This window comes from Callorhinus ursinus, unplaced genomic scaffold, assembly GCF_003265705.2.
Source record: "Callorhinus ursinus isolate GAN/ISIS: 27379988/994484 unplaced genomic scaffold, GSC_fseal_2.0 scaffold1, whole genome shotgun sequence".
Taxonomy (NCBI): Eukaryota; Metazoa; Chordata; class Mammalia; order Carnivora; family Otariidae; genus Callorhinus; species Callorhinus ursinus.
In genome coordinates, this window is record NW_027397063.1 from 27,057,123 (window position 1) to 27,073,991 (window position 16,869).

The 16,869-nt window shown below is 33.2% G+C and overlaps 1 protein-coding gene across 2 annotated transcripts; it reads left to right on the top strand.

Moving 5' to 3' along the window:
- The first annotated feature begins 11,636 nt into the window (after positions 1-11,636).
- On the top strand, positions 11,637-12,032 carry LOC112821085 (ribosomal biogenesis factor-like). 2 transcript variants are annotated; one of them, XM_073898349.1, is made up of 2 exons: positions 11,637-11,804; positions 11,910-12,032. In XM_073898349.1, exons 1-2 carry the CDS (start codon positions 11,667-11,669, stop codon positions 11,982-11,984), a joined length of 213 nt encoding a protein of 70 aa, XP_073754450.1. In that variant the 5' UTR covers positions 11,637-11,666; the 3' UTR covers positions 11,985-12,032. The 2 variants fall into 2 exon arrangements, with proteins under 2 accessions (XP_073754450.1, XP_025724070.1); XM_025868285.2 differs by having other exon boundaries at positions 11,637-12,032.
- The last annotated feature ends 4,837 nt before the right edge of the window (positions 12,033-16,869 follow it).

Consider the following 16,869-nt stretch of genomic DNA (forward strand, 5'->3'; position numbering starts at 1 on the left):
TTAAGCTATTGCTGTAATTTCCAAGTAAACACATTAAATGCTTCCAGAACTAGATAGAGAAGAATGAATTTCTAATTGTGAAGTAAATACAGTGGATGCAAAAAGACCTAGAGGGAGGGATGATTTTGTATTATAGAAACCAGATATACTATTATTATTACAACCAGATATATATCGATTTAAATCACAGGCCCTCCATTAATGTACTGTGAGATTTTATGCCAATTATTCTTTCTGTTTAAGTTTCTAAACTGGAAAACGGAGAGAATAAAACAGTCCTCACAAAGCTGTTATAAAGAGGAAATAAGAAAAATGCTTTAATGGTGTAGTACATAGTAGGCATTCAAGGAATATATGCTTAGTTTATCTCTTTTTAATTTTTTAAAAGAGTTTATTTATTTATTTGAGAGAGAGAGTGAGAGAGCACGCGCATGGGGAGGGAGGAGGAGAAGGGGCAGAGTGAGAGGGAGAAGCGGACTCCTCTGCTGGGCAGGGAGCCAACTAGGACTCTGGGATCATGACCTGAGCTGAAGGCAGACGTTTAACCCATTGAGCCATCCAGGCAGCCCTATGCTTAGTTTATCTTTAATAAAGATGTCCACATACAGCAAATACATGCCTACTATGCTTACTATAATTCATGGGATTAAAGATACTAGAAATAGGAGTTTTCTGTTTTTCTCTTTCTTTTTAAGTAAGGAACCATTTGGTCAAATGTATTTAATTTACAAATGTAAGCATTGAGATTCAACAGCAGACATCTGAGATTCCCTCTGAAAAAGAATACCATGTACAGAGTGCCTATAAAGAACCAATAAATGCTTTGCAATGCTTTTTGAAATATTAGGTTCTACACTCCAGCTAAACATAAGACAATACTACCAGCTTGTTTTTTTGGTTGTTCCTTCTTGTTCCAATGTCATACTTCAAGAAAGTCTGATTTATTACCTAGATTTGCATGCTTTCATTATAATGTGGCCACATGTCAAATATCCATTTGCATATAATATAATCTATAACTTAATATAAATAAGAGTCCCCAGTTTATTTAGACTGATTTATGTAAAACACAGTGGGGAATTATGAAAAGTGATTTGTCTAACATTAGCTCTTCAATATCAGAAAAAAGATATTTAAAAAATGCAAGATATTTACACCCAGAGCTTGTAGAAAACTCACTGCTTACTGTTTGTGATAGCTGTATTGTGCTAATTCAATTTATATTATGAGAAATTTCACTGGCACTTGTCATTAGCAAATTCTGTGATGTGCAGTTAGCAGATGTTTCCAAACAAATGGAAAAAATTAACAGTGGTCTCATTTGTACACATCACTCTGGATATTTAGTTTAAACTTTTCTACCTAGAATTTTACTTTATAAATTCCCAAACCTGCCAATTTGATGAAAAAAGATGTATAGATACACCTTCACTCACATTCACACATTTTTCCTCTTGCTTTCTCTGTTTGCTGAATCATTTGAAGCCTTTTGCAAACATCCTATGACCTCACTCCCCAATACTGCAACTTTTAAATTATATACTACTTTATAAGAAGACCCAGGAAATTTGTCATTGATTCAATAATATTATCTAATAAAGAAACCATAGTCAAAGTATCCTTTGGAGCTGGTTTTAAATTCACATAGAAAAATTTGCTCTATACCTAAATTTTTCCAAACCTATGAGTGTCACAGATACACTGCATTTGTACTCTTGAAATGTACAGTATTAACAATATGTAATGTTTGTTTCAAATTTCAGTTATTATAGCTAATAAGCTAAAATGATATTTTCTAAAATGACAGTTTATAAGGAAAAGTGAATCTTGAACTGGTCACCCCATTTTATAATTCAAGGAAGTATAAGGATTTATGATGCAAGTGTGAGTAAAACAGAAAATAGTATGCTATACTAGTCATAGACATCTTTATAGAGATCATTAAATAATTTTGAAATCAGAATTTGAAATTCTGTACTTTAAATGTATAGAAAAAGTTCTTAGGTTCTCATATGGATATTTTAATAGGTAATAATACCCAAAAGCAAGGGTAATATAGGCTCTTTATCCTGTGAAGATGAAATACGAGCATAAGAGAGAAGCCCCACAAATTCAAGCAATATTAGAATTATTGTTATAAATATACAAAATAGATCCCATTATTAAGATAACTTGAATCTTGATGGTAGAGCAGGAAGCTAGCCATCAGTGGACTATTTAGAGCACTAATACTTTAGATATAAATGTTCTATATATTTCATCAGCCCTAAGCATGTTATAGACATTTACTATAATGCAGTATAATTTTAAACATCCTACTACAGAAGATATTTTTTAGATTATCAGAACATTTGACAATATATTTACTTGACTTTTTACATACATACATTTAGTCAATAAATATTGTCTTGTTCATTACATGAAACTAGGTGATGGAAGGTATACAAATATAAGTTAGATATCTTAACTATTCTCAAGATGCAAAAATCTCATAAAAGAAAAAAAATCAAAATACATTAAGTAACTGAGACAGAATATATGTTATTTCTGGGAACAAATTTCTTCAGTTTGTTAGTGTCATAGTTCTATTATAGAAAAGAGAAGTAGAGTATTTGTTAATATGAAAATACCATGTTCCAGAGAAGGTCCAAAATGCTAATTTCCCTAACACTCTTCATTTTTCAGATCTTAATGTCTAATTTCTAACTACATAATGAATTGCAAATGCAGTAAAATTAATATTCTTATTGTCAACAGACATTTAAAGCATGGATATTATATATTAATTTAATATTTACTAAACTCTATTATGTTTTAAGGTATTTTATATACATCTTGGGTAAAAAGAGAGACTTAACTGCTTCAGTTAGAAAGCCACATCTGTCAAACCTTGACATGAGGAGAATGATAAAGAAGGGTGATCCTGAGACTCTACAGTAGTATGTTTGATAAGGTGGTACATGGAGATTGTTCTTTTGTAAATGAACTTAGGGAATTACTTATAAAAGTATAAAGGTTGAAACTGATACCATATTTTATTTTCTCTGCAAACCCATTAGTTCAGTGGAAAACAAAGAGGAGACCTCATGAATTCTGATTCTGGGGGAAAGGTAAACAATTAAAACTTATTCAATTTGTCAGATGAAGTTTCAAAATTGTTGATACACTGATAATTAAAGCTATGTATTAGTTATAGTCTGTTCTTCCATGGCTCTCCTACAGTAGCTGGATGATATTAATTTAGTGTGGGCTGATTTAAAATGGCAAAATGAGTCTTTTATTTTCATTTCCAGGTGTTGGTTTGGAACATAAAAGGTAAAGGAAAATTGTGTGCTTCTATTAACTGTCAGAACAAAATATCCAAAGATTGGGGTTCAGGGAAATAAACACAATGGAGAAGCTCTAGGAAATTGTGAATGAAACGTAGGAGAAAATAAACTTTAAGCTTCTGAAGTTCTCAAAAATAAAAAGATATGAGTGGAGGAGCATCACCTCTGGCTTTCGAGGTATAGCCTGTCATTCCTCCTGGTCTGTTATCACATGCTCCATTTAGTGACAGTAATTCCTGTACTATTTGGAGCCAGCAGTACTGAGCACAGAGGGAAAGCAAAGGAGAGCACTGGAAGTAATAATAGCCTTTTCCCACTGAACTAAGGGTGGGGCAACTAATGGAGACTATGGCACAACTTTATATCAAAGGTAAAATAGGCTTGGCAAGAGAGGAACCAAGACAGGTTGGATATATTTCTTGGACAGCACAAGCAAAGTTCCCTCTTCTGATTACTGGAGAATCCCAGAGGAAAATCTAGGGTTTATGAGTGTCTTTCTCATGAAGCAAATTTTTTATTTTATTTTATTTTATTTTATTTTATTTTATTTTATTTTATTTTATTTTATTTTACTTTATATTTATTTTGCTACACATTATTCATTTTCCTCATGGCAAGGAAACCAGAGGTGTTTTCTTACAGAGACTCTTTGAATTGGGTGAGAACATTACAGATAACTTGGACACGTTAACAGAAAAGAAAATACTGGTGATATTCACACTGTTCTGGGTCTTAGAATGACAGTGTTAATCTCTTAAAGCTTGACTGCCACTACAATTTTTTTTAAAGATTTTATTTATTTATTTGACAGAGAGAGAGATCACAAGTAGGCAGACAGGCAGGCAGAGGGAGAAGGAGAAGCAGGCTCCCTGCTGAGCAGGGAGCCCGATGCAGGACTCGATCCCAGGACCCCGGGATCATGACCTGAGCTGAAGGCAGACGTTTAACAACTGAGCCACCCAGGTGCCCCAGCAACTACAATTTTTAGTTAAAAATTCAAAGATCTCATACCCGTATATTCCTGGGGTGAGTCACTGATCCAGATGCAAGGCTAAATAAATATATATGAATAAGGTGGCAATTAGGTTTTAGAGAGAAAGTGTCAAAAAGGGCATAAACCTCGAAGAGAAAAAAGAATTTTGTGTGAAAATATAACAAAACATTCTTAAATAAGAAAAGAAGTAGAGGTGCCTGGGTGGCTCAATTTGTTAAGCCTCTGCCTTGGGCTCAGGTCATGATCTCAGGGTCCTGGGATAGGATCTAGCCCTGCATCAGGGTCCCTGCTGAACAGGGTGTCTGCTTCTGCCCCTCCCCTCCTCTTGTGCTCTCTCTCTCTCTCTCTCTCAACTAAATAAATAAAATCTTAATAAAAAGAATTTCATACCATGGAAGTGTTACTGTCATTATCCTTATATTTTTCTGTTTCTTTTTACTTCCACACATACAAAGACAACAAAAACGATAAAATAAACCCAACTTTAAGTCAAACAAATATGAGATTCAAATCTCAGCTTCTCCATTTAATAGTAACAATGAGAAAATTCCATGGATTTTCAGATCATAATTTTCCTCTTCTCTAAACCTGGGAAAATGATGTAATAATACTCGTCATAGCTAAAGAACCAAGCATGGTGTTTGGCCTAGTAGGGTTCCATTATTTTGGGTTTCCTTTCTTTGAATTGTAGAAAATTACTCCTTGTGTAAATATCCATTGAAAACCTAATACAAAGCTAGATAATAAAATAGATCCAAATAAATGCATGGAGATAAACTACTCTACACACAATGTTAACACAAAGCAAGCAATACAAGACTAAACGCTACATTTACGGTTCTTAGAGTAGTAGGAGAGAAGTATAATGCATGAGTTATTAAAATGGCATAAGGCAATTTATAATTAAATAGGGATATTGTAGTAAATCTAGTAGTAAATAATTGTATAATTACTTGTATAAGGAGGTCAAAGAAAATGAAAAGTAATGGCAACTGTACTGGCCAGGAAATATTTCATGGAGATGGCAAGTCTTAAACTTGAAGAAAAGAGGGGTGGGACAAAGATAATTGAGAGAGAAAATCAGCTTTATGAGTGAGAGGTCAAAGTATGTCTCCCAGAAACAAAGCAAATACACAAGATGCACTGGCTATGTAGCACCCAGTCAGGAATGGTTTCATTAGTTCTCTATTCACAGATGGTATGACCAATAACAATAATTAGACCAAATAATCAGAATGTATATATGTAAAGACATTACATCTCTATTTTTTAACATTATATATGTATTTTTAATTTTTATAAACTCTCATTTATAATGAATTGTTCCACAGGTTTCCCTACATATTTATTTTCTTGCCTGAACTCTATATAATAATCTTTCAATTTGGGGGCTCCACATTAAATGGAATAGCTTTATCAAGGTGTAGCTTTAGAAGGACTCACCCATAGACAGGAGCTCTGGAATTCCTATTTTTTTGTGTGTTGTAAATTTCCCATTATATTTTGTATATTTTAAAAATTTGTAAATTAGACAATAGTGTCATAAATCCTCATCACTCAGCTTTCACAATTACCAGTATTTTGAAAATGTTCCTTCAGTTACTACTATTATTTATTTATTTTTTGCTGTTTTAGTCCTAAAACAAATCCTAGATATGGTTTAATTTTGACCATACATATTACAGCATTCACCTCCAACGAAAACTTTTAAAAAACAGTCTCACAAGTTAGGGCATTCAGTATAATTAATAATATTTATCCAATGCTATCTAAGGTTTTGATTCTATTAAAATTTCTGTATTTATTTTGTTTGCAAAAATTTTTTTTTTGTACTTGATATTTGAATGAAAACCTGAACAAGTTTACATTTGCTTAATATGTCCTTTATTCAGTTTTTTTTCAGCTTATTGAGATATAACTAACAAAATTGTAAGATATTTAAAATGTACCAGGTGGTGATTTAATATACATGTACATTATGACAGGATTCCCTGCCTTGAGCTAATTAACACATCATCATCTCACACATTTACTTTTTTTCTTTTTTTAGTGACAACATTTAAGTTCTACTCTCTTAGCGAATTTTAATTACAAAATACAGTGTTATCAACTATAGTGACTGTGTAATTCATTAGATCCTCAGAATTTATTCATCTTATAACTGGAAGCATGTTACTTTTAACAACCACCTCCTATTCGCCACCCTCCAGTACCTGGCAACCAATTTTCTACTCTACTAGGAGTTCAACCTTTGTTTTGTTTTGTTTTGTTTTGTTTTGTTTTGTTTTTAGATTCCACATATAAGTGACAGCATGCAGTATTTGTCTTTCTCTCCCTGGCTTATTTCACTTAACATAATGTCCTCCACTTTTATCTATATTGTTGCAAGTGACAAGATTTCCTTATTTTAAAGGCTGGACAATATTCCATTATATACATAGAGAATATATGTATATCACACATATATTTTTATTATATATAATTAATATTAATATATATTCAATGTGTATATACATTCCATTTTTACATATGTGTAGAGCACATCTTTATGTATTCACATTTCATATATATTATATTGTAATATATTAATAATGTTACTATCATGTATATGAAATGTGGATATATAGATAATCACTCTTTTGATCCTTTTATTTATCAATGGCCACTTAGGTTGTTTTCATAACTTGGCTATTATGAAAAATGCTGCAATGAACATGAGAGTTCAGATATATCTTTGATATAATGGTTTTGTTTCCTTTTAATATGAGATGAACCTCCATACTGTTTTTTTTATAGTGGCTGCACCAATTTACATTCCTGCCAACAGTACAGAAGAGTTTCCTTTTCTCCACATAATCGCAGCCTTTATCTTTTGTCTTTTCAATACTAGTCCTTCTAACAGGTTTGAGGTGATATTGTGATGATTTTCCTGACAATTAGTGATATTGAGCATCTTTTCAAGTACCTGTTGGCCATTTTAGCTCTTCTTTGGACCCACCCAATGCTGTTTGATATATTTCTTATCTCCTTTATTCTAAAACAGAATTTCCCTCCCCTAAGCTTTTATGTTATTTATTGGTTGAAGAAGCTGGACAATTTGTCCTGTAGCATCTGGCTAATTTCAACTTTACAGTATTTTCTAACATGTATCTCTACCTTTTATATTTCTAATAAGCTGGTTGTTTAATATAGAGGCCTCTTTTTTGGGAAAAAAATACTTCATGTTAACAGTTCTGGGAATGTTATGCTACAGCAAATCAGGGGGTCCATAATGTCCGATTTTCTGACTGAAAAGTTACATTTGTTGGTTTCAATTTACTTTTGACTTTTAGTTACTATAGTAAAAGGATTATTTTATTATTTTATTTTTTAAAGATTTTATTTATTTATTTGAGAGAGAGAATGAGAGATAGAGAGCACGAGAGGGAAGAGGGTCAGAGGGAGAGGCAGACTCCCTGCTGAGCAGGGAGCCCGATGTGGAACTCGATCCCGGGACTCCAGGATCATGACCTGAGCCGAAGGCAGTCGCTTAACCAACTGAGCCACCCAGGAGCTCGTAAAAGGATTATTTTAGAAATCACCAACGCGGTGAGGGCAGAGTTTTTTTTTTTCCATATAGGATTAGAAATTTATCCCAGTTATGAATTTTTCTTTGTGGTTTTCAGTTCTTTCTCCAACATCACTTTGTATAGACTTAACAGAAATGCCTAATTCATAGCCATTGTGTTCCATACAACATTATCTCTGACCAAAGAACACTTAAAAGAAAGAGAGCAGCAATGAAATTGAGTTCATAGAATTCACTGCTCTTAGCACATGCTTCCACATCCAGAAATACCTTTGTTGACAGAGTAGTGGAATGGTCTGTTGACAGCTCAGTGCTGGTACCAGTCAGGAAACAGCCGCTTGTGTGGCTGGGGTATGGCCTTGAACCACTGTCTAGTATTTGATCTCATTTCCTACTGCCTGGATTCAGGGCTCTTCTTAATCTTCTCTTCACCATCCTCTCCACCACTGTGGATCTTGTAGATAGATCGCTTTGTAATAAAAAAGTTTGGAAAATCCACTTATATTCTGAGATTCTTGAGCATAGTATGTCACTAGTTTTATTGAAATATATTTTTTTTCTCTATTGCCATCTTAATTGGTCTGTCTGTTTCTGTGGGGAGATTTGGAGAAATTTAGAAACATAAATGAATGACCATTTTTCCCCAACTGCTCACTTACTTTTTAAACTACAGAAGTACATTACTCATTCAAATCTAGCTTTCAATCCAATATGTCATCAGATCTTTTCTCTCACATTTCTTTAGGAAAATACTCCTGGAGAATTTTCAGTTTGGTGTCAGCAAGACAGGTTTTGATTTCTGGCTAGGTGACTTACTTGATGTGAGAATTTGAATAATTTAATTTTCAGAAATTTCAGCTATCTTTTCTGAAAAAGGTGATAATCATACTTACCTCAGAGAGTAAGAGATAGATTAATTAATGTCTTAACCACAATGTTGAGACATGGATATTTTCCTTTTCCCATTTAATTTCCTATTCTCTCACATTTCAGTTGTTAATGACATCAGTTAAGAAACTGTTTCTATTTTTCTTTGTAAACACTATACCTTGGGAATAAATTCCTTAAGAGAAAAATTGTCTAGCTTCCAAAGATATTGAAGGAAGCACATTTGGTTTATTTCTTTTCGATAAAGTGTTTACCAAATGTATGTTGTCTAATAGCAATTCCATCAAGAAACTTCTGACAGCAAGCCATCAAAAAATCTAACCACATTAGCTAAAGAGATTGGTTTCATTAAAAATATTGATCACCCATGTCTTCCGAAGTGCTTATGCTGATTTGTCATATCAGACAAATACAGTTTAAAAATAGTCACTAACAAAATATTAGAGTGTGTTTGTGTATGTAATATATATTTGTAGCAGATATGTGTAGTACTTGACTTTAAAATACAAATTCCTAGAAATTGAGGACCATGTTTTTGTATTTTCTGTATCACTCCTAACATATTGTGTGAGATCAATAATATCAAACCAACACATTGTGCTTCCACAAAACTAGACATGAATTCATAAAGTGACAATAGAAGCGCCAGGCAAAATATTTCATTTGGAACTAACCACATAAGGAGGCAATAGGGAACAGTTTAAAGGGCACAGCTGTCTCATTCCATAAGTTTAGTTGGGAAATAGCCCAGAGAATATGGGAATATATAACTGTATATCTTTCCTATAGACTCATCCCTTCTGGGCTCCACAGGGTTTTACAACAGTACCTTTCCTCTTCACTGCCGATGTGTGATGCTCACACACTGACAGCAGTTAGTTCTTCTACTTACTGAACTAAAATTTTAGTGTGACACTTTTTCCCTCAATGACTAATGAAGAGTCAGGAAAACATACCACATTCAGTTCAGTTCCACACAACCTTGGGTTGATTATTTTCAAGATGAGAGCAGAGAAGTTAAAGTAAATGAAATACATAGTCTACATTTTCTTTAAATAGTATTTTACAGATTCACCTAGTAAAGCCATATCTTTAGTCTTTGCATTCAGGTGTAGCTTACATGGTCTCATTTATCACATATTAGCAAGCAAACTGGGCATTTAAAAATTAATATTGTATACACATTGTGTTTTCATAATGCTATATTTTTGCTTTTAACACTGTAGAAAATATAAAAAATATTACAAACATAGTATTTAGTCTTTTCAATCACTCTGTGAAGCAGGAAGAACTGGTTTTGTTTTTCTCAATATAGAGATGAAAATCTGATCCTAAGAAAAATTGTGCAATTTGTATAAGCTTATTAGCTGGAGGCCAGGCCAGAACTTGGGCCTCTGGGCTCTACTCTGGCACACTTTTAAAAACAATATATTGGTTTAATTCATTAGTACTGTGTTATGTATTGAGTGCCTACTATGTGTCAAGAAGGGCTATTCTGCTAAAAATGATAGAAAAGGTCACTTCCTTCCTGAGCTCTGTAACCTAATGAAACAATTATACAAATAGATGAAGTAATCACACGATGTGTTAAGTGCAATAAAAGCAATACAGAGTGTGAGTTACAGGACACCAAAGATGGACTGTGGCCATAGGGTTGCCACATTGAGAAAAAACAAAAACAAAAATAAAAGATACCAGTTAAATCTAAATTTCAAATAACCAACATTTACTATTTGTATGTTTATATTCTGTGCAATATTTGTAACACTAAAAAATATTGTTTAACTGAAGTTCAGATTCAACTGAGTATCCAGTGTTTTACCCTGGCAAGCTTATTTCAGAAGGGACATTTGACCTAAGATCTGAATAAAACTAAAGTGCTAACTATACAAAGATTCAAAGAACATTCCAATAGAAAATCAGCTAAATTCTGAATCCAGAGTGTTCCTTAAAAACCCAAAGAAGCCAGTGGGTCTTGATTTTGGTGAGTGAGGATGCTAACAGTTCAAGATGAGGTTGGAGAGGTAAGCAGAAGCCAGATAATGTAGAGTCCTCTAGGTAAGGGACAAGGACTATATTCTTAGTATATCACATATCTCTTAAGAGGTTGTAAATTAGAAAAGCAATGGCTGACCAATGAGTTAAAAAGAACCCTCTGACTTCTGTATAAAAAAGAGGTTGAAGATGGGGGCAAAAATTAAAGCAGGGAACATGATTAGGAGATTATTTTCAAGGTTCAGGGGAGAAAATCTTGACTTGAATTCAAGGATGGTGGTATGCATAGAGAAGTGGATGGATTTGTATTTGACATTTCTGATGGATCCCAGAAGACTTGTTAATAGATTCAATATGAGAGATGAGAAATGGTATAAATGAAGAACTCCTAGGTTTTGGACTCGAGTGACTGGTGTATAGTGATGGAATTCCCTAAGATTAAGGAGAATGTATGAAGAAAAGCTCAAGGGTAGGTACTGATAATCAAATGATCTATTTTCATCATAAGTTTCAGAAGTCTGCTAGATTTAAAAATGGAGATGTCAGATCAATGATTGATTCTCACCCATGAAAACAGGATGAGAGTCATCAATGAGAGTGATGTTTAGAGCAAGACCAGGGAAAATATCACAAAGAAAAAGAACTTACGTAGAGAAAATCAAAAGTTTCATGACTATGGCCTGATGAATTCAGAGGAGTAAAAACCAGCAACCCAAAATGAGAAGGAGGTGCTAAAAGGTTAGGTCACAGAAGGTAAGAGAGAAGAATGTTTTCTAAAGAGTAAGATCACCTATTTTTGAATATACTGCTGAGACTTACAGTAGATTCAAGATAGAAAGATATCGAAGATCTTCTGCGTGTAGATGGTGTCAGTCGGAGCGTGAGTTGCTGCATGAGGGTATTGAAGACAATGGCCAAGAACAAACTAAGAGGGCAGAAGTCCAGGAATGTATTTCATATAGCCAGCCAAAAAAACTTTAAGTCTAAAAACAAAGCAAAACCAATTACCACTAATCTTAAGATAAACATTGTGAATGATGAAAAAGTTAACAGAGTGAATAAAGCTTTTGTAGATATACAAAAGGAACTTGCCCATTTCTCAAAAGGCCTTTCCCTTGAACCTTTGCAGAAACAGCTGATTCCTCAGCAGTGTCATAAAAACGAACCAGTTAATGTTGATGAAGCGACAAGATTAATGGCTCAGTTGTAATACACTGGAGATACAGCAGATACCCCAAAAAGACCAATAAATTAAATGTTTTATACAGTTAATGTACAGGCATTGGCACATTTTTAAAATCTTGTTAATGTACAGGCATTGGCACATTTTTAAAACAAACTACATAAACAGATCTTTCCTATAATCTAGGAAAGTGGAATGTCAGAAGTCAACAAAATGTGATAAACTTAAAGTGCTAAAACAGAAGGCACGTCACAAAATGTGTTCACTGAAACAGTTAATATATCCTACTTTACATCCTTCACTTTATAAGTGGCAGTGAATGTGTGTTTGGACTGGAGGACACGCAGAAATATGGACAGTTTCGTGGCAGTAAAAAAATACAAGACAAACAAGTGATGAGCTGTTGGCCAACTTTTTTTTTGTTTTAGATGGCCGTAAGTCTACTTTAACTTTCCTCTCATAAGAGGAAAAAAAAAAAAAAAAAAAAAACAGAAGGATTCAGAATTGGAGGAAAAGCTGAAATCCCAGAATATAATTACTTGAGGGTGGAGGGGATTTGTAGGTATTAAATCACCTTTTCCCCTGAAAAAGGCCTTTGTTTTTATGGTTGAAGTTTTGTGAAGTAAAAAAGAAAGTATTAGAGAACACTTCAGAATCAGTGAACTAAAAAGATGTTACATTCATTATTTTAAATACTTAGGTTATTAAGAAGTCTAAAATGTTACAGTTAGAGGTAGATAACAGTCCCGAGAGTCCATGGAATCTAATAATTTAGTATCTGGACATCAAACAGATCACAAACTCCTTCATTATCATCTAAATTAAAGTTGTAGTCATCTGCCGGGGTAGGAGAAAGCCGTAAGAGAGGAAACACTGCAAGCAAAACAAATTCAGTGTTAAACATGGTTTTTACATATAGTTAATGATGTTTAACAAAATACTCTCAAATACATCTATCCAAATTAAATTACATATAAGAATATTTTACAGTGTATAATAGAAAAAGTAATAAATTAATTTTGACTTGTAAAAAAAAAGATAGATATCCATCTGACTTGGCTAAATGGAGTTCACATTGAGAAAAAAAGCTCTTCAAAGGTATATTAAGTGAAAACCTCAAATCCAGTCTCCAGCTATTTTGTGACTGAAATCCGGGTTTGTTTAAATAATGTTTATATTGCTATCTGTTAGGGATTCAAGCACCAGAAACTCTCTAATATATTAAGATGAGTGGAGGTACTCCTCCTCTAAAATATCCTTCTCTATATACTTTTCATCTTTTACCAAGCATTTATTTTACATCTATTGCATATAATAACTCATCTAATTTTGTGGATAAAAAGAAGTTAGGGATATATTTCATAACCTCAGAATAGAAGGTAAGTGGAAGAAATTGAAAAGTCTGTAACAAACTGTAAAATAATATTTCATAAGTGCTAAAATAGAAATGTTAATAAAGTTGTACAAAATTCTGTTTGGGATATTTGGTGAATGTACATTTGAACCCAAACACTAAATAATATGCCAACCCTTGAATTACAATTAAAGGAGTACTTTTCAAATGATTGCTCCCTCTTGCTGGTCCATAGAAGCTGAATCTGGTAAATTACATGGTAAAAAAAAAACAACAGTATTATTGCATTTCCTACTCTGTCTTTTGGCATTCACAAGGAAAGATTAGAGCTACATTATTAAAGTAGTTGGTGTTAACTTCACCTTAAAAGTTACTTATTTTAGTGCAGAGTGCAGAATATTATGAGAGGAGGTTTAAAACACATTAAATCTATCAATTATATTGTTGACTATAATATACTGCAACTATTTTTGATCTGAATGATCCAAGCACATTCTCTATACTTTGTTAGTTTAATCTTGCCAAATTCACTGAAAAACAATCAAAATAAGATGTGTTTTTTACCCTTTGAGTGAATCCATGGCATTGCACTTTATACATCAATCTATATTTGTGCCTTCCCTGGAGACAAGGACAGTTCATCTTTGTGATCCTGATGCATATTTATGCTTCATTGTTTTGTATCCAATTAAAATGTATTATAGATTTCACAGGGAAGTAATTTGTTTTGTTCTTATATTTGTGAAAAAAAAATATGTGTTTAATCTTTCCATAATGCTTAATTGGAAGAAGTTCCTTAGAGAATGTAGCTTTTTACAAAAAAGGAGTTTGGATGGATGGAACTACCATTACTGAGGTTTTGAAGGAATGAAATACTCTGTCAAATCATGTCAAGGAAAAAAATTCCCAAATTCAGAAATGCTATATATGTAATTCTCCCAAAAATTGATTTAATGTCTCCAGAACTTTGAATATATCATCCCTATCCAGCAGTCTTCAAAAAGAGTTATCATTTGAGCTTTTCTTACTTTATGATAAACAGCACAACTAATTACTATATTAGAGAATTAGTGGTATTGCTGACAAAAAGGAAGAGATCAATTATATTAATATGAATAGTTTTTACATTTTTCCATAAATAATTTGTACAAAACCATGAAAACTTTGATATATGATCATTATCACATCCAAATGCCATAGAAACCATACTTGTGGTTATTCGTAAGGAAGTGGTAGTATAATTCTTCCAAAGCATCTTCTATTGATTAGCTATGTCCTCAGGTGACAATTCTAATATTTAATAAGAGAAAAAAGTTGGTTCTGGTTAAAAAATTAACTGCTACTACTGCCACTTTTTCTATAATTAACCTAATATTTATTGAACACTTAAAACATTCTTAATCACTTAGTATGCATTATATCATTAATGTTGAAAATATTCATATATGTTAGGCAAATTATTTTCCTCATTTTTTATATTAGACAACTTACCAGGGAATTTAATGAAACTGCTCAATGTTATGAATGAGTGGTGGAATCAGAATTCAACAAACGCTGATGTGTCTTTAGACATCTAGTGTTGTACCAAGTAGAGTACCATGACACCATTTTCTTTCTGTACGTGTTTTTTTTTCCCTAGAGTTATTTATATCAATTTTTATTTCTTGGGTATTTTATATTGCTATTTATAATTCTTCCAAACTTTCTATCAGAATACAATTTCCCACATGGCGAAGCACATCAGGTGATGTGTCAGTTCCAATTAATTTTCTTTCCTGGAGTCGGTCCTCTTTCGCGCTCCATTCTTTTGCCCCTATTTGTACTCTCATTCTGTAGGCCAGCAGCACAGCTGGCTCTTCCTCTTACTGATCTTCTTTGGATCAGTTTTCTCCTTCATTTTGCTAGAAAGTGGCTTCCAGAAAAGTATTGATACTGATTTGCATAAATGGTACATTTTTGAGATATTGTAAGCTTGAAAATATTTCTATTTTACCATCATTTTTGATTGAAGTTTTTAGTGAATAAAGAAACCCAGTTGAAAATTATTTTTCTTTAAAATTTTGAAGGCATTGTGCCTTTGATGTCTCACTTCTGATGGTTTTGTTGGGGAATCAAATGCCATGTTAACACAATTGTTTACATGTATTTATCTATTTCCCCCACTCTTTATTAGCCTCTTCATTCTGTCTTCACTTTTCAGAAGTTTGAAAATATGTGTTGGAAGACAATGCTCCATGAATATTTTTATATCAATCAAGATTTACTGAACAAGGATTACTAACAAACAAGGTTAAAGGTATGCTTGAATGGCAAACATGCACTGGGCATTAGAAAATGCCTATTTCTCTTGGGGGATTTACAGTCTTCTCTTTCCTGAAGCCATTTCTTCCGATTACAAAGAGATGAAGTAAAGGTAGATTTTCTCCTTTTTCTAGAGAGGATTGGTTTATTTTCCAAAACAAAGGCCTTTCTCACTTTCCTCTCTCTCTATCTCCGAAGAGGTAGGAGGGCCAGATGTCTCATCCTCCCCATACAAGCTACAAGAATTTGGAGGGTTTTTTTTTTTTCCCCCTTGTGGTACAACACTACTGCACATGCAGGTTAGAGCAGGCCCTGTCCCATGAATCATTCTTCAGGGAATTAGGATTTGGGGACCTGGTATTTTGATGCTACTCTGGCTGCTGCCATGAGTAATAAAAGGTTCAGTCTCTCACGTGGAGATCTGCAGGCAGACCAACACTTAAGTGGCTAAAATCTCAGACCTTCACGATTTCAGGTGCAGCAACATGCTCAATGTGAGTCACTTGTTCATTATTTGTTCTGGATACTCTCAATCTAGAAATCTATTTCATTTAGTCTAAGATACTTCCTTGTATTGGCTTTTGATGATTCTCTTTCCTCTGTTTTCTCTGTTCTCTCTTTCTGTGATTCCTATTAGCTGTAGGTTAGACCAGACTCTACTTTTCTTATTTTTCTTTCCAATTTTTCACTTTTTTCTTATGTTTTTTATTTGTTTGTTTTTGTTTTGTGTTGTTTTGTTTTTGCTGTTAGGGTTGCTAAAATTTCTACAGTATGACTTGTATTTAATGTTCTTAGAGATACAAAAAAATAAGATTTTTATATTTTGACTCATATTTTAATTTTAAAGAGGTTTCTTTTATGTCCTCTCTTTTTAAATAGCTAATTATTGTTTCATGAATAAAAATATCTCACCATTTTGAGTATAAAATATTCTCAGATGTTATCTCTATCTTTTTATTCAAGAACTTTTTTTCTGTTTGATATTGTTTCTCACTGTCATTCCTCAAATCTCCAAATATTTTTGAATGTCCACTCCTATGAGATTCTGAGGCACTAAATAGCTAATCATAAACTTTATGGAAAAATGGGGGTGGGCCAGGGACTTGGCAATTGTTAGGATTTCTGGACAGTGGATTCCCCAATGTGAGCATGTATTAATCTTTTCTCTGGGACCATTAGCTGACTGATGTGAAGTGATGGAAGGGAGTGGATGTTAATATGTGACTATCATCATCCTAAAACTGAGCAGTCCCAAGG